Source organism: Haliotis asinina, chromosome 9 (assembly GCF_037392515.1).
Source record: "Haliotis asinina isolate JCU_RB_2024 chromosome 9, JCU_Hal_asi_v2, whole genome shotgun sequence".
In the NCBI taxonomy this organism is placed as follows: Eukaryota; Metazoa; Mollusca; class Gastropoda; order Lepetellida; family Haliotidae; genus Haliotis; species Haliotis asinina.
The window spans coordinates 2,436,909-2,458,279 of NC_090288.1; the positions used below are offsets into that span (position 1 = coordinate 2,436,909).

Consider the following 21,371-nt stretch of genomic DNA (forward strand, 5'->3'; position numbering starts at 1 on the left):
ATATGAAATAAGTTCTATAATTTATGTATGTGTAGCAATTTCTAGCTTAAGGCATTCAGAATACCATTATTTTTCCCCAAACTTTCGACTCAATCTGAAAGCTTTCCTGTACGAGGACAGTATCCATTGCTATAATATGATTCACTGTCATGTCTCACGTGCCTGATTTTGGCGATCATGACCCCTATAGCAGACATAAGAGCATAATAAAAGCGTCATTAGAAACCAATTTTATCCCATAAAATCACTTCTTACAACTGAGAAACAACTCTAGGCAAGAGTAGAATGATATGGTTGACGTTGAGAGCTTTTGACCGTTAACTGCCCTCAAGCCAATCACCTCGCATGTTATACATACGAAGCTTCACTATTGTGTAATGTTAATGAGTTAAAAGCCACTGATACAGGAAAATGGGTGACAATGCATATTATTCAAGGTATCCTTTTGTGATAATTTCCTGATTATGAAATTATGAAAATATCTTTTTAAAAAAGGTACATGGATATATGACCATGTCACAAATGGAAAAACATTGTCATATAATTTTTTACTTGTAAACACTGGATTAGATGTTTGACTTTAATTTTGCTTCTTATTTGCCCCAGAAAGAATCCTGTCAGTGTACACTGTTTACTATGGGAAGCCATACTTTTTACTATGCACACAAAGATTACCACATGTCATGCTACATCTATAAATAGGTAACAGGAAGGACAGTGTCAACATGGCAGTATGTGAATGTCTGTGTCAGCCAGTTACATGGCATGGCTGGAGCTGCATATTTCTTTTATATATTACATAATCAGGAAATTACATTTGCCAAGACGTTTTTAACTGCAATTTTGTCAAATTACTGATAAAAGGTGACTTTCAGCAATCCAAAATTTACCAATGGCAGTTGACAGTACTGCATCATCACAATATTTATTGGTTCGAAACAGTAATTACTGGAGAATGGGAACACTGCATATGTTAAATGTATGTGGAAGAGTTGCTCCAGCTGCAGTATACTACATCGCCTCTACATAGGACTCTGTTGTATGTACATGGTGAGATCTTTAGGCCAGAGAGACCTCAAAACAGATACTTTTAGAAAAAATACTTTTGTAATAACTACCTTAATATATGCTCCAATGTCCAAGTTTTCACATTTGTCATGTTTGAATTCTTGGAACAATGATGATGTTGTTCCCTGAAAAAAAGAAACTAACATTTATGAGAAAGGTAGCCTATTCCTGTTGTTTCTGATACTGTATTCATTGTCATTTAAGTTGAGTCCATATTTTCCTAAACTGTTTTTGTTACCTATGTCTGCAGTCCCCACTGTATAAGCTATACCACTTACAAAGAGGTTTAGGACCACTCATTTCATTTACCGTAAATAATCTGTCGTGCCTTTAAGTCTTTGGATTTTGGTGGCAGTGGGATAGCCTAGTGGGTAAGGTGTTGTTCGCATGTCACTCAGAAGACCAGGGTTCCATTCCCCACATGGTACAGTGTGTGAAGTCCATTTCTGATTTGCCACTGTGATATTGCTGGAATGTTGCTAAAAGCAATATGAGAGTGAACTCACTCATTCTGTAAAAAATAGATTGAACTTTATACCTCTTTGTGGTCGTAACATGCAGTGAATCAGTGGCCAAGTCTTCAGCTATATTCTCATATTGTCATGTGTTTCAGTCTGACTCAAGAGGTTCCCACCTCACGTTTGTCAGAAAGTATCATGGTTGTCTTGCATCAAGAAGAAGAGGAAGAGGATATTCGTTATGTGAGGTCTGCTGACTCAAGTGAAAAGTTGGGGGAGGACAGCAGCAGTCAGGATTTGCTGGACAGTCCTCCACACAAGTCACATCCAGAAGCTAACATCAAGGACAGTCGAAACGTTGTTGTCAGTGATAAAGTTGCTGAAGTGCAAGAGGAAGAGTGGATTATAACCGATGTTCTTGAGGAGTCCCAGGAAACAGACAAATCACAGAAGTCTGTTCGTCAGTCAAGGTCACGTAGTAGATCCAGGTCACCATCAGGTTCTAGAAATTCATGTGGTAACCTGGGTATTGAACCAACCAAAGACAATTCAGAAGGTTTCACAAGAGATAATACTGAAAAAGTGATGAATGATTTTCCCGAAAGTTTGGAAAAAACAGATGAAGGAAAAATTGAACCTAACACTACATCCAAAGGTAGCTTACAGAAGAAAAGCAGGCACCACAGATCTCGGTGTAAGAGTGGAGACTCTAGTAAGGGAGGAAATACAGAGAGCAGGAAATCAAAAAGCAATTCTAAAGATATGGACAAAGATTCAAGGGAGACCAAAAGTTCTTACAGAAGAACTAGTGCAACAACTAAAGGTAAAGGAAGGGAAACATCACACAAAAATAACAGTGATGAAAGATGCAGGGAATTGGGAAAAGAGATATGTCGTAACGGTAGTAACACTAGTCAACGATGTAAGGAGTTGGGAAAAGAGACTAGTCATAACTATAGTGGCAGTAGTGAACGGTATAAAGACTCAAGGAAAGAAACAACTCACAACTGCCGAGGTGCTTGTGAAAGAAGCAATGAGTCTGGAAGATCAAGACATCCCAGCAGATCATCAGGCACATCTAGATCAAGTTCCAAATTTGATTCCCAGACTAGGGACATTAGCTTAAATAAACAACTGCAGCAAGTTTCCAAGATTGCTGATAAAGTGTCGAAGAAGGACGACAACGACAGACACCAATTAAGAAATAGTTCCAAACAGAAGATGTCTTCGGAAACTAGACGCAGTTCTGGAGAAAAAACTGAGAAAAGCAGCTTGAATCAGGCAGGTAATAGTGATAAACACAGTAGAAATATGCATGACAAGCTTACTGATAAGAGTTTATGTCGCATATCAGACATTGCTGACAGACTATCAAGTGTCAGTAAACCAAGCAGTGGTTATTCCACCAGATTTGGTGATGGCAAGCCAAAGTCGAAAGCACAAATCATCTTTGAGAAAAAGTATGCTGAAAAACTAAAGCAGTCGTGCCTTCCCCAAATACCAGGCTTGTATAGCAGAGAAATGGTGGAGCTCTCTAAGGTGCAGCCACTGAAACTAAACACAAATGTTGACATATCCCCATCCTTCAAGCTATTAGACAGTTCTTGTCACAGCAGTTCAACATTGCCCAACCCAGCCGTAAAGAATCTTCAGAACTCTTTAAAAGATAAAACACATTCGCCTCAAGATCTGCTTGACAAAGAGAAAGAAATATCTGGCAAATCCGGGTATGAACAAAAGCTGACACAAAAACCTGATGCAAAAACAAATCAAGAATCGGAAATACTCAGCACACATTGTTCTGATGAAGATTCTCAACCAAATTCCAGAAACCTTTGTTCAGTTGTCACTGCTGTATCAAACAGTGATGGGCTTAACGGCAATAGGTTCAACAACGACATGAGAGGTGATGGCCTTAAAGCAACACAAAGTATCTGTGACAGAAGACTCAGTGGGGATCCAAGATCAGGAATTCAAGCCAGAGTTAATCATCCCCGAACCAATAGCAGCAACAGCAACAAAGAGAAGACTGATGACAAGTCTGGCAACAGTTCAGTTGTCAGTGGGGACAGGAACAGTCCGAATACCATGGATGCAGTAAGTAATGTCATGTGAATACATTGTACTTAGAATCGACCTGCTTCAGATTCAGGGGAGAGAGTAGCCATGTGGTTAAAGCTTGCACTCATCATGGCAAAGACCCAGCTTCAATTCTCCACATTGGTACAATGTATTGAGCCCATTTCTTCTGTGCCCCATCATGATACTGCTTAAATATTGCGAAAAATGTGGCATCAAACTATACTCTCACGCTCGCTTACTGTGCTGAAAGGGGATGATATGAATATGAGATGTTGATGTTGAAAGTTTAGTCAGACCAGCTTGTAGGCCACCCATTTGTTCTCTCCGGACAGTCCATTAGTTTTCACCTTAGCTTTGTCCCTGTCATTTCAGCCCCCTGGCCGACACCCAGTGAGAAACCTCAGCATGGCTCAGATCACAGAGGACAGGCACAGTCGACAGTTCCACCCCTACAAGATGACAGGAAAGAGGAAACCAATGGCTTCCTTCAACATTCAAGTCAAGTATGTTTAGAGTCTCAGCATTGTGTCCTAGAGTACAGGAGTTGTCCCATTGATTAACAACTGTTACAGTCACTATACAGACTGCACTTACTTTCATGGTTCCTTGGGTTGTGTGCGTGTAGAGGTATCAAATTTTCAGAAGCAAATGTTACACAACCTGCAAGGCTAGTAGCATGAATCACTATTCAGTTTGAATAACTGGAGTCCAAGCAAATAGTAAAATTAAATGAAGGATATAGATATTAAGCCCTTCACTATAAATGATACAAGAAACTCCTATCTATGAAGCAAGAGTTACTGTTTCCATCTAGTTGTAACTTCATATTCCTCTCCCTTCCCTCTCTTTCTCGTCTCCCTCCCCCAACCCGTTCTTTCCACTCTTCTTCCCACCCTCTCCTCTCTCCCCCTCTCCTCATAATCTTTCACTGTGAAAGTTTTTACAGCTGATTTGTCAAAACGTAAGTCCCATGAAAGATGTGTGAGTCCTGGTATTGATGTTTCTTCTTTAAAGCAACATCGATGAGCTGCTGTCTGACCTGACATCATCTGGTCTCAAATGGAAGCGTCTCAGAGAATCCTGGAGCTTCGCCATGCATCACAACATCAGACAGCAACCTCGCTTTTCTAACTACACATTCTTCAGGAATCCTGTGCCACCTTCACCTGACAAACAAGATAGGTGAGAAACTAAGCAAAGTGAAGATGAATATAGATAAGAACGTATTGAACACTCAGCTTGGAGGATCTTGGTTGGAAACAGTTTTTGGTTGTCAGTGCTTTTCATAAGAAGATTAGGGGACCAGATGTGCCCATCATCATCAAATGATTGGGACTGGATTTTCTGGTCCAGACATAACTGTTAACGGGGTCTTCTATGAGTGTCCGCCCAGAGAGCAGAAGGCTGCTTGTTCAGTCACTGTCCACGTCGTACCAAGATCAGATATTGAACAAGGAACATCAAACCTAATGTTACAGACATATTAGCATGGGTGATGTTCTCACCAGACTTCTTTGTGAATTATACTATTTGGGTAAATATTTACAACTTCAACTTAAGAAGATGAGAGTCACATCATCATCATCATCATCATCATCATCATCATCATCATCATCATCATCCATGAAGGCGTTTTGGAGGGGTAGGGGGATGAGATGATGAGGTTTTATGTTATGACACTAGAGTGTGAACAGTTTCCACCTGTCTCTCTGTTCCTGATGCACATTTCACACAGCGTATTTGGGGGTTATTAAATAATTGTTTTGTAACAAGCTTTGGCAGGTATTGCATATAGGTCTTTCCTCATGCAAGATATTCACCACCCCAAAGTATAGTCTTACTATACTGCAAACACAAAGTATGGGGTCTGTCTTCATAATGCACTCTTCTCTTGTGTTTGGGATCACCCTAAATTATACAAGCTTAAACACAGTGACTTCATTTATACTCTAAGTAAGGTCTGAGTCTGTCTTCATAATGCACTCTTCTCTTGTGTTTGGGATCACCCTAAATTATACAAGCTTAAACACAGTGACTTCATTTATACTCTAAGTAAGGTCTGAGTCTGTCTTCATAATGCACTCTTCTCTTGTGTTTGGGATCACCCTAAATTATACAAGCTTAAACACAGTGACTTCATTTATACTCTGAGTAAGGTCTGAGTCTGTCTTCATAATGCACTATTCTCTAGTGCTTGTGTGTGTGAATCAAACATGGTTCTGGGTGTGTTTCAGCACCCTTATTTTTCGCTGTGTTTGATACGTTTATTTATCTCAATGAAAACGTAATCAGTTGCTTCATTGCTAGTTCTAACATGTTGGTTTTAGTGCCCATTAAGCACACAAAGCATTGCTTTTCTTGTATACATAATATACATCACCTCACCATGTTAAAGTTTATATATGAGCATCAATATTTAGGGTGTTCCCATACTTTTGGTTTGTAGTATATTTGATGGTTGTTTCTTCTACATAGTTTTAGGGCAAACAGGCCTGATGAAGAAATGACTTTTAAAACAGACAACATGCCTGAGTTTGAGATGAGGGCACAGCAGGCTGACATGTTGGATGAGTTCTTCATGGGAGGAGGTGACGGAGAGGATTCACAGCAGCAAATATCAGCAACCTTTGACATGGAGAAACTCTCTTATGATTCACAGGAGGTAGGCCTGTTGCCCTCTGGATTTCAAGTTACTTTTCTATATAAGGCCAGACCAATTTACTTCTCTTTTTACAGATATTTGTCCTCAGAAAGCCTAAAGGCAGAAGAGAAAAAACAATAAAATATGATCACTAATCAAAGTAGTATTCCATCTAGTTACTCATAGTGTTTTACTTTTAGCAATTTATGAAGTGTATGTGGGTGAAAAAAAACAATCTTACAAATTAGTCATTTTTGGCCAATAAAAACATGAGAATTCTTAAAAATTTATCGCAAAATAGTGTTTTTTGTTGTTGTTTTTTATCTTGAAAAAATATGGCAGGCGAATGTGTAAAACAAGGAACACGATTGCTCTAACCTATTCAAGAAATGTATCCTAATCTGTGTTACTAAATGGCTAACATTCTGATGTTGGTGCCACATATAGTCGGTGAGTGTGTCCTTTAGTACTGGTGGCACCTCCAGTGAATGGAGGTCAAATTACACTACTGGATCTCCAGTACTACACTTGGCATCTCTGAATGGCAGATAGCATAGAAGAGATGAGAAAGATGCAAAGATCAAATAGTGGTTTGGGAAGGATGGGGAGAAATGAGAACATGTAGCTTGAAGTATTGCTGATGTTACAAAACATGCTCACATTTGTCTGACAACAAGTCTCTATCCTTTCCCAGGCTGGGATCAGCCATGATGTAGGTCATGACACAGAAACATCTCCACATCTGCCACCTGGACAAGCAGCTCACAACACCATTGTCGACGTATCTAGGGAGGGACTACTGCCAGTCAATGAAACTTTAGACAGTATTTCTGCTTCTGAGATGGGACTTCAACATGCACGGGAATACAGTTCTGAAGAACTACAACAAATGCCATCTGAAGGATTGCATGAGAAAGATGATCGTATGCTGAGAGTACAGATTCCAGGCTGTCATTCTTGGGCAGAGGCTCCTCATCAGACTTGGAATAAGCTGCCAAAGTCAGTTGAATCTGCAGCTGATAAGTTCTTTGATCAGTTCGAATGGTCTTTTGAGACCGATTCCATTAAGTCCAAACAAGATATAGATGTACAGCAAATCAATTTCACTGATGACCATACCATGTCAAGGGGAAACAATGTTGTGAGAAGTATGGATACAGATTCAGATGTGACCGCTGCAAATTCAGCTAAAAGACCACGCGATCCAAGACTTGCCAAAAGAAATGTGACAGTTCCATCTGTAACACAGACAGTTGAATGCTCACACCATGTTTCAGCACCTGTTACTTCAAAGGCACATTTCAGCACCACCGTTCACAGAGACCTTCACCCGCTTGGTACAGTGGAAACACCTGTTCCTGTCACATGTACAGATTCAAATCAAGCTATGTTGCCAGACAGTGAAGTCAATGCAAGAAGCAGTGAGATGAAGAGTTCCTCACAAGGTCTTGATGATCTGCAGGAAGCTCCAATGGACTTCAGTGACAGTGAGCAGGAAGCCCAAGATCATGTTGATAGACCGTCTCAAATTAGCACCACAGTGAACGGTCCACCAAGAGGAAACAATTCTTGTCCCAGGAAACAAGTGTTTGGAAGGACATTGTCTTTTCCTGATACTCTGTCTTCACGAAAGAGGTCATTTGCTTTGTTCCAAGACATGTGGACATCCCAAACTGGACTTGATCTTGCTGTTCCAGCTGTCTCGAAAACTGTGCCAATTGGAGATAGTACTGCTTGTAGTATGACATCTCGCACAGATAGTGAATCATTGTCTCTGAAAGAAAATGGAAAGTCTGCTGGTGCTGTTAAGAAAACTCAAACAGAAGATGTGGCCAGGAGGAGGAACGAGGCTGCTGAGATGCTGGAGGAATTAAACAGCTATCTAGAAACTCAAAAACCAAAAGCCAAGCATGACATAGAGCATATTTCAAAAGCAGTTGATGACTTTGAACAATCAGTTCACCGATCACACAGTATTGTACTTGACCAGAAGCTGACCTCCTTCCTTGGACATGTTGAACCAGTGGATGTACAAGACTCTTCATGTGAGTCCTTGCCTCAACCCTGCTCCCCTGATTTTGATATCCTAGCCCCCTTCCCTAGAAATAAAACACAAGAAGAATGCCTGTCACCACGACTTAAGACTTTTGCCAAACAGTTGAATGGAGAAAATGACACTCCTTCTTCAAGTTTGATCAACTCTGGGAACGAAGACGGGAATGGAAACAGAAAAAAGACAGCGTCATCAAAAAAGACCAAACACAAGGAGCAGAGATGTGGTAGAGGTGAGAATCACATTTTGTGATTAGATTCCTTAAAATATTTTACAGAAAGGGAGGGTGTGAAATCATAGATGCAAGTCTTGCCAAACTTGTGAGACTTGTCAAATCATGAAGAAACATTTTTTTGTAGTCCTATTGCTTGTACCATCTGGTAGAGGGTTGTAGAGAAAGAAAATGAAGTAATTTCTGACCATGTTGTGGTTCATTATTGATAACAATATTTTTTTAACTAAGATGCCTCCTGTGGAATATTCATAGATAAGCAAAGTGTGGGAACAATTGCTATATATAAGTTTTTTTATGAAAGATTTATCCAGTTGATTATTGAATTTACATGCCACCCTCAAATTCAAATCTAGAAGATATTTAAAAACATTACAGTGTATCCATTTCTTTACCCTGTTGTGCAGCCAAGAAAAAGAAGCCTCGTCGTTCAACTGGTCCCCATCCCGACCGGTTCAACAGATGGGACCATGTGCTCTTCCCCTTCACCTTTGACCCCTGGAGGGATTTTAGTATGTTGATCCTGTTTATGTCATAGCCCAAGTTAAACATGAAAAGAATACTGAGAAAATCATACCAACCTTTATGGTCAGATTTCATCAACAATTTTGCCAATAATGCTGCTTGACAACTGCTATGCCAAAACAGCTGTAATTGATGTGCAAAGCTGCTTATAACTCAACTCGCTCACCCACTTTAATCCTTATGTAGCTCGTTTGTAGCAGAAATTTTCATCTTGATTGTTTCTGGTAACCTGATGCATATTTGTTTTCAGAGTATGAACGCAACCCACAGCTTGGTAACTACCATCTTCTTGAGCTTCAAGACAACCCTTCTTTGGATCCCAGGAGGAACAAGGCCATCCTGCAGAAGAGGGATCTAGAGCAGTCTCAGGAACTCACTGATAGTCACCTACACAATGTCAAGCCAGACAGGAAAACTACAGTCAACTCCATGCTGGAGAGGGACCTTTTTGCTCCCACGCTTGCTGAACAAATAACATGTGCAGCTCAGGTGAGACGTATTCAGCTTGGACTCACTAGTTCCTTGATGTCAGCACAGAAACATACAAGCCTTGAACAAGCAAGCCCACATGATGAACAGAAAGTACACCTTGGAGCAGATTTCGGAACTGAACACAGTTGCTGTGTGCTTAAGTCAGGAAAGTCAAACACAAGTGAGTCAGGGATGTCGGATCATGGTCAAAATTTACCTCAGCTCAAAGTGGTGCCCAAAATGGGAGTAGGTGCTGTTGACAGTTATGGAGGAGAAATTGGGGAGAAATTCGAGCAGTATACAACTCATCATTCCGTAGAAGTAGAGTCCTTGCATCTGAGAAGAGACATCATCTCAGCTTCAGCAAAGACCCAACAAGAAAACAAAGAGAAAAAACATTCCACTATTACTGACAGAAAAATATTTGCATCAGAAAAAAGAAAGGTGGAGTCATATAGGATTTCTCAGCCTTCTAAGCATCATTCCAGTGGAGGGACAACAAAAACTCAGGGCAGAACTTCAGGATCAACCATGAAACAATCCTCAGCTCAGTCAATTCAGCCGTCGTCCTCTCAGATTCCAGTGCCTCCTTCAACATTCCAAGAAGACTGTAATACATCTGCTCAAGATCTACCCTGTGATAGTTATATTGGTGATGCTCAGCATGCTGCAGAGGCAGTAGAAAGACTGATGAATGGTGCAGTACAAGGACTTCAGACAACTGGAGATGGAATCCTTCGTAGTTTAACTGTTTTTGATCATGAAACACAGACAAGGGATCGTGAGCCTCCTGCAAATAAGAGAAGGCGGTTTGAAAGTCCAACAGAAAACCCAGATCCTTCTCATGGAGGCCTGGGACCTATTGATAGCACTACCTGTGAAGCTGATGGCTCATTAGCTAGCTTAAGGAACTGGACCTACTATCATCAAGGAAAGGGTGTGGACGCCAAAAACGAGCAGAAAATAAACAGTGCTGTAAACAGTGGAGCATCTGTCAAGGACAGAGAATCAGCATGGCTCCAGAATCATGAAAATCCATGCCTGAAGACCAGAACAGTGCCCAGCTTGTCAACGTCAGATGCAGGTAGACAGTTTCTTGTGATAAGTACTGCCACAACAGACAAGTCACAGAGCATCTCCAGCATGGTTACTGATATACACTCAGACAGAGAACAAAGGACACAAGAAGTAAAAAATGTTATTCCTCACCAAACATCTTACAGCAAACACAGTCTTTCTCCATCAAAATGTGATCTGTTTGAGTTGAACAAATACTACAAAGATGTTGAACCTATAGTGGACAGTGTAGAGTCACAGATTTTAGAGGTAGAGGGTTGCACCAATTCAGAGAGAGAAACTGATGGATATTCAAAATCCCTTGTAGATGATAGTGAATCACAGAAAGGTCCAAAGGACTTGAACACCAATGACATGCTGAAGAAGGGGGAAAAGATTCCAACGATTGGAGGTGAATGTGTTAAAGACTGTAGATTGAGTCCTGTGCAGCAAATCAAGTCCATCACCCCAGCTGTGAGTTATCAGCTACCCCAGTTAATGCCAACTCTAAAACCATCAGCAGAGTTAAGCACCAGTGATCAAACTCAAACAATGAACAAGCCAGGTTTGGCTGGAGAACGACCTGACATCCAGCCAACACTACAGCCTGGGACAGAGTTTCATCTACCTGAGCAAAGAAACAGGGTTTACTTCAATCCTCGTATGATGCATCTGTGGCCTCAGATGCAGCAACTTAACCAGCATACATATCCACAACCATATGTTCTTTATCCTCAGTCTGTTTCTCCACTTAACTATGCCCCTAGTTCCTTACCGTACCCGGTGTCGCACTTGACTGGTACCTCCGGCCTGCCTTGGAATGCACAGGCATCACTGAGTGTTAATTTCCATCCATATCAGAACTCATTGCCATCATATCCGCCAGTGATAACATATCCCACATATCCCACACAGTTCATGTCCACACAAGGAGCTGTGACTTCCGAAACTTATACCCCACCTTTGAGAGTGTCCCCTGTTTTTATGGACAGTCTTGCTATGCAGCAGCAACAGCAGAAGGTCGGGGAGCTGCTCAAACAAACAGTCTCCCAAACTATCAGTGGAAACAATGATAGTGTGGTTGATCCTGGTGTGCATAGAGATGATGGTAGCCCTCCACACCTCATAGACATTCCTTGTGTGACTCCTGTCACAAATGGTGATCACCAAAGCAAACCAAGTCAAGAATCGGACACAGAGCCAGTTATACCTTTGAAAGAAATTTCACAGTTTGATCAGAGTCTTGAAGACATATCAGACAATGATGATCTGGGTCTCGGATCAGTAGAAAAAGACACTGAAGTTCCAGAATTCAGGGAAAGGATTCAAGAGCATATAAAATCCTGCCTTGATGACCTTGAAGAATTCACACATGATCTGCATGAGGGAAGACCTGATGCTGACCTGGAGCCTGGGCTGGACCTGTCCAGTACCTACTACACCTACTGTGACGAAGTGCTGACGCCAGAGAGACTGCAGTGCTCACTTAGTCGGGGGGAGAGGACGGTGCTCCGTCAGTTTGCTGACGTTCAGAAGCAGGTGTATGAGTCTTTGCCTGACAATCCCTGGGCTGTTCGCGGTGGCGTGACTGAAGGTGGTATTGTCAATGCTGATGATGACTTCCTCCTGCAGGGAAAACCAGGTAGGAAACGAGGGACAAAATCAGTTTTCCTAGATTGTTTTTGAAAGATAACAAATCAAGCAAATTGTTATGTTTAGGGTATTTCTGTGTTGCACCTTGAAACGTCCATATATGACGAGGATATCACCAATACATGAAGACTTTTTCCAAAATCATATATATGTTATTGATAAGCAGTTTAGAAACAAGACTGTTGTAAATTGAGATGATTGATGAGCTTGTACTGTCTGTTCCAGGTGATCTGGATCACATCCTGTCTGGCATGTATGCACTGTGTCGGTCTGGGAAGAAATGGTTGATGCTTGTCCACTCTAGCGTCATCATGCAGTTGGCTAAAACAAGGTAAGCCGTCTTGGCTTAGCAACAACAGTGGTGGCCTGTGCCCCATACTGATGTGGTGAGTAACTGTGCATGAACACTAGGGGATGTACAATGTTATTGTGGCAACATGAAGACTAGGTGACTTGTACAGTGTTACTCTGGCAACATGAACCCAGTGTGACTTGTACAATGTTGCTGTAGCAACATGAACAAGCTAGTCGACTTGTGCAATATTACTCTGGCAATGTGAACACTACGTGACTTCTACAATGTTACTCTGGAAACTTAAAGCGTAAATACATAATGTTGTAAAGTGCCAAAATCTAGTATGTGGCCTGTAAATTTACAGAGATGCAGACTCGGAGCACTGTTGGGTGCAAAAGACCCTGGCGCTGATCTCCACTTTCAGGAAGCGTGGTATAGTGCGGCTTATCTCCCAGTGTGATTGTGATCGTTACATGCGCAGCGCTTACAGCCTCGGCCTGTGTGTGGCCAAGTTCCGCCAGAAGGAATTCCCTCTGCTTCGACTTAGCCTTGTTGTCTCAGGTAATAACTCTGAGTGTAAGTGAGTGAGTTGAACAATCAAGTGATCAACAGTATGAGCACTGATGTGCGCAATTGAGAAGCGATGACATGTCAACCATGTCAGAAACCCTGACCACCCGATCTTGTTACTCGCCATTTGTGGCAAGCATGGGTTGCTGAAGACCTTTTTTACCCTGGATTTTCACGGGCCTTTAATCACTGTGACTTAGCCATGTTGTCTCAACTGATCACCCACTGAGTTTTATTGTCAGCAAGGAAATTTTTATATATTCTTGGAATGGTTATTGTCATTTAACATTGACTTTGGTTACCGTGTGACACTTATTTTGGAAGTAAACTGTTGTTGATGCTCCTGCTCTACAGTATTAGAGTCGTATCTTCCAGCCTATCATGTGTGTACCAGTGCCAACAACAGGACAACAGACTCTTCAGATACCTGTACTTCAAATTAATAGTTATTGTTTATTTCAAAATAATTGTTATCATATGATTAATATGCTCTGACACACAAAGACTCTCCTTTCACCACTTATCATTTTGATGTTTTCAGAAAAGCCTGACAAAACACTTCAAGTTACTGATGGAACTCGCCAAGTTGTCTACATCCAACCTAAAGCTTTCATTCAGCAATATCTCACATCTTGACCAGCTTCCCTTCATGATCTCGTCTCCATGTCAATGCCAATGTTTTGCAGTCTGGAAAGGCTGTTGGTCACACCCTAATGGCTTATTCTCTACTGTTTACTAGTAACTTGGCATCTTGTCACAAGCACCTGTTGCCCTAGAATCTCGCTCAGGTTTCAAATCTGACTGTTCTCTGTGCACAGGCAACTTCAAGTACCATTCCCCAGATTGCTAATAAGTTAGCAGTTGAGGATGATATGATCAAAACCTTAGTTGTATCATTATTTTAGTGATGTTCACTATACAAATGGCCTGTAACAATAAACTAAATAAGCCACATGAAGTGTTGTCCCTTACCAACTCGACCACAAACCTCAGTGATATGTGAGCATTCTTGGAACTCAGTGACAGAAGGTTCAGTGTGGGTTCTCCTTGCTTTGTGTGTACACGACATGACCTTACAAGACCTCCAGTGGCTCTTGCCACGCCCCACAATGCTGTGTGTTCCTTCCACACTAGTTACATCCTGACAGTGATGCCTCTGTTTCTGTAAACCCTCTCTATAGCAATGACCTGTGATTGAATGCTAAAACTGTTGTGTGTTTCTGTACTTGTTTTCCTTCAGAAGTACAGTTGATATAAAACTGTATTGCCCCTGTGGATATAAAACTTTATTACCGCTATTGATATGAAACTGTATTGCCCCCATTGATATGAAACTGTATTGCCCCATGTCTATAAGATATCATATTGCCATTCACCGATTACTACTACTTAGGAGTTTGTATTAGTATATGAAACTGCTGTTTGGTGATTGCCTGTGAACAGTTTGTATAATTCAAAGGTGACCCATGTTTATAGTGCTGGGTATGCTTGTCATGCATAGCTTACAAGCAGTGGTACTAAGAATTACACATGGCTTCTAGTTCGATACTGAGCACAAAGTACACAGTGTTGTGTACAAACTGTACTTTCATGTCAGATATTTACAGATGTTCACAATACTAATTGACAGTACTAACTAATTAAACCTCACAAACAATGGTACCAGTATTCTCATATTCTCATTTGATAAACATTACCTGTATGTCAGATATTGTGCATGGTCAGCTGTTAATGTATGAACAAGTAACATGTTTTAGAAGGATCAAAGATGCACTTGAGTAAAAGTTAAGTGTGTCATATACAGTGATCGAAATAACGACCTGCACGTGGCTGGTAAGTTTGAGTCGGGCTGCCTGGAAATTCTCTCCACCAGCCCAATTTTAAAAGTTGACCTACTTTCAGTTCACTCTCAGGACGATTATTCCATTTTTATTGTCATGTCATATTTTGATTTTATAAAGATGAATGAAAGCTATGAGTATATTCCATAATTATACATGGACAACTCTTCAGCCAGTGAAGATAGCAATATAGGACACTAAAACTGGCTGGCTTAGTAAGCTACGCTATGATTGCATATGTGTAGTCACATGGTTCAATAAGAACAAATCAAAGACAGGGTTACTTACTCATTTGTACTTGTTACAAAATGGCGCCTTTTTTGTGAGTTATTGCAAAAAAGTAAGTTAAAAAGGTGGGCAGGCAACAGGTTACCAGTCCGGCTGTCAGGTTGAGTTGAAAAATTATTTCGATCACTGGTCGTATATACTCAGAACTCTCAATACGTGTCAAGGTCATGATTCATGTATATATTATGGAAGGTTGTACAAATATCAATTGTCTTCACTAACAGCGATGATCACCTATTTAAATATTTGTTATTGTTGTTATATGTTTTACCAGCATTGAATATTTCATGTCAACGATGCTCCAAACGTATGTTAACGTCTTTCAACTAAATAAAGGGAGGTAACTGCTTTTTATGTTGCTGTTTGCTTACTAGGATAACTTGTTATTATAAAAGTGAAACTTTTGAAAAACATTAGAGACCTTGAGAAGAAGAGCCCAGTTGGACACATTATGAAACTGTTGTTCGTTTGACTTTAATGAGAAATGCTTCATTTAGATTTTCACTACAAATATTTTGACAGTACAAAGCATGTGAAGGGTGTAAATGATAGAAAAGAGTATTTTCAATCTAATAGGGCAATTGTTCTAGCTGAAATATTGCAGAGAATGGTGTTCATCAATCAACTGAATTATATTGTAGTTTCTGCCATGACTGAATGTTTTCACAACTACCAACAAAATGCAATAATGTTAGTAATATGTGGTGAGGATTCTGGAACTGTGTCCCAGAATAATGTGAGTAATGTCACCATGCCATGCCCTAGAATATTGTTGTCATTATAAACAGACGCTCTAGCTAAGTGTTTGTCTCCCTGATATCAAAATGTATGTTTTATCTGGTTATGATTGTCGTCTCATCATGCTTGCCTTATATAGTCAATGCCGTATCAAATATTCCTTACATGGAATACTGACTCAGAGAGTACATATCACATGTAAAGAATACTAGTGTCTGAAATAATTACTGTGTCTGCAATTGAACCTTAAACTGAAATAGATATTTTTTGCCAGTGCATGAAATATTTTCCAGTTATATAAGGCTAAAACAATCTGTGTGGCTACAAGCTCAGAAATCCTGCAGTTTCGCTGCACTATAGGACAATTTACAAATCAGAAACCTGTGTATAGTGTATACTGGTATACTGTTGTGTGATCACTGTTATTTTGGAGAAAATAGCCACATTATGAACCAAAAATGCTTTGACTTATCGTGTGTTTACATGAATGCATTGTTCTATTTTGAAAATGTCATCTGAACCCTCATTTTTTCTCTTTTTACTGAGAAATCATTTCTCAAGAAGCTCAGCATGACCTTTTTTCTTTTTCTTTAAAAAAAAAACAAATGGGCAAGTAGTGTCTTTTTTCTCATAATTGAGAACTTTGAAAGAGTTCTTGTTGTGTAACTCATGACTTATGATCAACCCATTTTCAGTAATGTGTATATGGTTCTGTGTAAACACCTTAACCTTGACAGTGTTATATTCCTGGGGAGCATTAAGTACACCTTCCAGGGATAATGCTGACCAATCTCAACCTGCTGATACTAAATAGTATGCCATGTGATATATTCATCAAATGTTTGCATTACAGTGTTGAACAAAGATACATGTAACAATCATGACGTACGTGAAAAAAAGGATATGGTGATATGACTTGTATTGTACGTCCCTGTTAGTGTCTCAGGCAGTATAATCCAATCCTATAGATATTATTCTAACAATGTTTGTATTGCCCTTGTATGTCTATCAATTTGTATTACCAGGCAAGTGCTGTGATGTCGCTTGAGACAGTATTTGGTATCCCAACGTACTACCCAGTGTTCTAGATGTGTATCGGCTACTGCATTGAAAAGACTAGCTTGTCTAAGTAACTGCATTTTCATATTATCTCAAATCCAAGTGTTGAAAGTTCCAATTGGATTTAACCCTTTGGTTGTAAATAAAAGTTCTTACTGTATAATTAAGTTAAGCATACTTTGTGAAGCATAATTTTGCAAAATGTTTTTGAAACTGTCATGTTGTCCATGTCCTGACTGGTAAACCCAGTGGTCTGTTTGATAAAGAAGGTGATATTCCTCTGCAGGTTGAATGCATAGCCCTTCTACTTATTTCTATTACCGGTAGTATTTATTGTGTAGAAATCCACATGGTTGCTTCAGCATCGCCATGGTTACACCACAGGTAGATAGATCATCATATATTTTTGCATCAAATCACTTCATTCATCACCATCCAATAAGTATTGTGTTGTGCAGTTTTCTTCCACATGGTGGCAGTGGTACTGTGTGTATTTCAGTTTGTGGAAGGCCTAGGTTTATGTCAGTGTAATCTGGTGATGTGTTTCAGCTGTCCTTGAGAGCCCGTGTGACAACTGTGCCATACTCTACACTAGTCCCTGTACTAGTCCCTGTACTAGTCCCTGTACTAGTCCCTGTAGCCCTTGACACAGTGTACCTGTAGACAGGCCAGGTTCATAACAACCCAGTGAGGTCATCATGTTTTTTTATAGCCAGTTTTTGACAGTGGCCTAGCTGAATAGTTTCTGAAAGCTGCATACCTTAAAGGCCATTCTGCTGGAGATACACCATTTAAAAAAATTAGGGGATATTCCATTTTGTGAAACATAACCAATGCATATGAGAAAAAGTAATATATATCCATACAGATAAAACTCTTCCAGGGAAATACAATACAATGTCACATTTTCTCTTAATTTCTCTTATCATATGTATCTTCCTAAGATTCATTATTTGCATATTATTAATCTTGTAAATCAAATATGCCTTACTTTTTAATGGTATGTATCTGTATCCATTTAATCAGTATTTTCTCCAAACAGGAAGTATATACATGTTTGTGATCAGTTCAGTAATAAGGAAGCCTTACCACTTGTTATGGAATAGGAAAGGCTTAGAATTGGAACTTAGGCCACACTTTTTGTATTTCTTTGTTCACAGATCTTTTACAGCAATATTCCTTGGTTAGGTAGTGAAAAATATTGAATTTTTATTTAAGTGCAATTGCAGATTTTGCCTCATGAGTGTCCTTCACCATTAGCAGGCCATTTAACAAAAATAGAGCATGCCATCAGCCAATGAGCTGTTCTCCTTTCCGTCTATAACACGGTTTTAAAAAAAACAGCACTTTCACTTGGTAATGTTAAATCAGAGATTGTATTTGTTTTAATATTTAAGATTCTGTTTTGCACCAGTGCTAAATTTGTTAAAGAAAGTAGATGTTTTAAATATATGTTTATTTTTATTTATCAGCCATATTTAGAAAATGGCAAAATTGAGTTTTATTATGTATTTTTCTTCCACTGAGCAAACATTAGTCAAGGGATCTTTAAACCAAGTAATAAAATAGTGTATCATTTATGAGTGTATCCTTAAAGAACTTACATTAGGTCGATACTCCACTATATTGTGCAATGTACCATACTACTGGCAGTGTTTGTCATGTAGTTAAAATACTGCTGACTGGTCTTTGTCAAATTCACTCTCTTTACTCAGCCATTAGGAACTACTGCACATATTGATCCAGTGTCTTTATTTGCTTATATTTTCCACCAAATAGTTACAAGCAAACAGTATCAATATTGAACTTCAGGTGAACATTGTTGAGTATCTGATACAGTAAGGTGAAGGTTAGTTTCAGAAGTGATTATACATAATAATGTGTATGAAAGTAAGGGTCTTGTTTTTACTAATATGTGAAGAACGTCTTCAACCGTTTTTTTTTTTTTTTTTGGGGGGGGGGGGTGTTGTGGACTTGAAAGATTACAACAGTAATGAGTTGTGACTTGACAAAATGTGTAATGTCATTTTGAATGTGTGGTGTTGCTTGTTTTCATGCCATCTTATCGCACTGCATTCCAGATGTAGTCTATATGTAGAGATTACACCTTACTCTTTTCAAATCTGAACATATCACTTGTATTTTTGAGGAACAGTTTCATTTCCACTTCATGAACAACTTTTTTATATGTTTTAGTCAAAATAGTGTACATGTAGCATAGTGTTAATATTATTTCACTTTGGAGCTTCGATCATTTTGTACTTGTTGAAAATAAAAGTACCTTGTTCAGATATCTGTGTTGTCTTTGATATTGAGGGCCTTCAGAAACGTGGTGGCAGTTTATGAGCGGCAACTGAAAGATTTCCTTAGTCCATGCAAGAATGCGGAGCTTCCAATGGAACCCTTTTAAGAGAAAGGGAAAAAAACACTTAGTGAGGTCTATGTATGCCCTCCCCAGCTGGGCCATGGAGAAAATATATTCAGACCCGTTTGTGATGTGTTCAATAGATTAGAGTTTTCATCCATACGAACCCAGATGGCGTGAGATTTATGAGCTTTGGCTTGAGTGCTAACATTATTATTAGATCCGTGAGTCTCAAACCAAGCAAGGCAAGAGGGTTACCAGGTATGACGTTGCTGTGGAATACTCCACTTGGCGTGGTTTATTGACTTGCGTTTATCCACCGTTTGTTGGAGCTCCTAAGGCCAAATATGGGCAGATGACTGGGAACTCCACCGCACCATGTGAATACAACAAAGTACCCGGATGTATGATGTTACAGAGTATTTTCCCATTGCTCTTCAAGGGGAACTGTCGGCAAATCTAGACTTGTTTTGGTCCGGGATCGCCGAACTAAACCTAAGTTAAAGCGATGTAACAGCTTGTAGCATGCAACATAGTTGCCACGTCAGAACATTCTGCTGGTAACAATTTCAGATTGCGTACTAGTGGAATCTCTTAGATATGAATTTAGACTTGTTCTCGTCACTATATGACAGGAATAATGCCGATGTGACGTAAAGCCCAACTCCCCACTAGATCTGTGTCTTTCTCGGAGTTCTCGGAGTTCTTTGGTCAGACTTGTCGAAGACGTGGAACGGCGTTTCGCCCGAGAATCCATTTGCAGGTCGCAGCCAGGATGCGACGAGGGCAGTGTAGGCTATTAGTATCCTGACTACATCATAGTGGCTTGTATTCATGCTGATGTTGTCGATGTTTCTGCTGATATTCTGAATTCTCCGAGATTCATCACGAGCTCAGAAGCAATGTTGGTATGGTGGGTCAACTACCGAAACATATTTTGGTCCGGTATATGATAAATGACTCCCAATTTGTTGTTAGACAAATGTGTTTCGTAAACGTTTTTACATACTTAAACCCGTCAGAATCTCCTTACTCCAGCAGTCGTACGTCCAGATTATCTGACTATTTTCCGTTCCACCGATAACTTAGTTACCTGGTTTGTTTTACAGGCCGCCCTACAGCCAGCCTGTCAGGATTACTGTGTATAAGACCACAGTTGCAAGAGCGATAACTCTTATTCTACAGCCGTCCCAGTCAGTCTAAGTAAACTTCGTCTCAGTGTATTTCGTTACACTCCACCACTGAGTCTAACAAAACCTAGTAGAAGGTCGCGTCAGGTAACCGTTGATCAATCAATGACAGTCGAATCAAATGCGAGACGGTTAAATAGATTTAACCAATCAGACAATGGCTACTATTTAGGGATCGGAGGGACTTTCAAAATATTCAGGTCACCGACACAGATCTCTCCACAAACAAAAATCAGCATATAACACAGTTATTTGACCTGCAGTATATACGCTATGGGGTTTCTGTTGACATGGTTACCATTAGCTAATATTTCCGCAAGATAACATCCTTGAATATTGTCAAAAACACTATTTTCACCTACTGTTTACTCACCGTTGTCGTGGCAGTACGTACGCCGTGTGCATCACCCGGAAGCGATCGTACGCTAAATAGCATTCGGAATCGTTCGGGTACGAACGTTTTCGTGATAAAAAGTTCGTAAGGGATGTGCGAATGTGCACGTTCGCGATTTGGTAAGCTGTGTTCTGATTGGTCAATCTCAAAGGTTACCTGACGCGACCTCCCATAAGGTTTTGTTAGACTCAGTGGTGGAGTGTAACGAAAAGTACTGAGAATAAGTTTACTCAGACTGACGTCCCTTCATAATGTGCAGGGGTACAATGTGTTGTAAAAGTATGGAACAAGCCCGGCTTAAAATATCCTTTGGATTTTACCAGATCCCTCCCGGGCTGGAATAGGTCGCCAGTAATCTATGGTGGCCGAAAGATTAGACATACCTAGTCGGA

At 40.0% G+C, this 21,371-nt stretch overlaps 1 protein-coding gene across 2 annotated transcripts in view; it reads left to right on the forward strand.

The window, feature by feature from the left end:
• The window catches only part of LOC137295896 (uncharacterized), a 61,781-nt gene extending 42,460 nt beyond the window's left edge, over positions 1 to 19,321 (forward strand). For both annotated transcript variants that reach the window (XM_067827462.1, XM_067827463.1), the window contains 10 exons: positions 1,682 to 3,623; positions 3,981 to 4,111; positions 4,623 to 4,790; positions 6,084 to 6,270; positions 6,944 to 8,534; positions 8,942 to 9,046; positions 9,310 to 12,228; positions 12,465 to 12,570; positions 12,899 to 13,095; positions 13,646 to 19,321. In XM_067827462.1, coding sequence (XP_067683563.1) covers positions 1,682 to 3,623; positions 3,981 to 4,111; positions 4,623 to 4,790; positions 6,084 to 6,270; positions 6,944 to 8,534; positions 8,942 to 9,046; positions 9,310 to 12,228; positions 12,465 to 12,570; positions 12,899 to 13,095; positions 13,646 to 13,740 — 7,441 coding nt within the window. In that variant the 3' untranslated portion in view covers positions 13,741 to 19,321. The remainder of the gene's footprint in view (positions 1 to 1,681; positions 3,624 to 3,980; positions 4,112 to 4,622; positions 4,791 to 6,083; positions 6,271 to 6,943; positions 8,535 to 8,941; positions 9,047 to 9,309; positions 12,229 to 12,464; positions 12,571 to 12,898; positions 13,096 to 13,645) is intronic.
• The last annotated feature ends 2,050 nt before the right edge of the window (positions 19,322 to 21,371 follow it).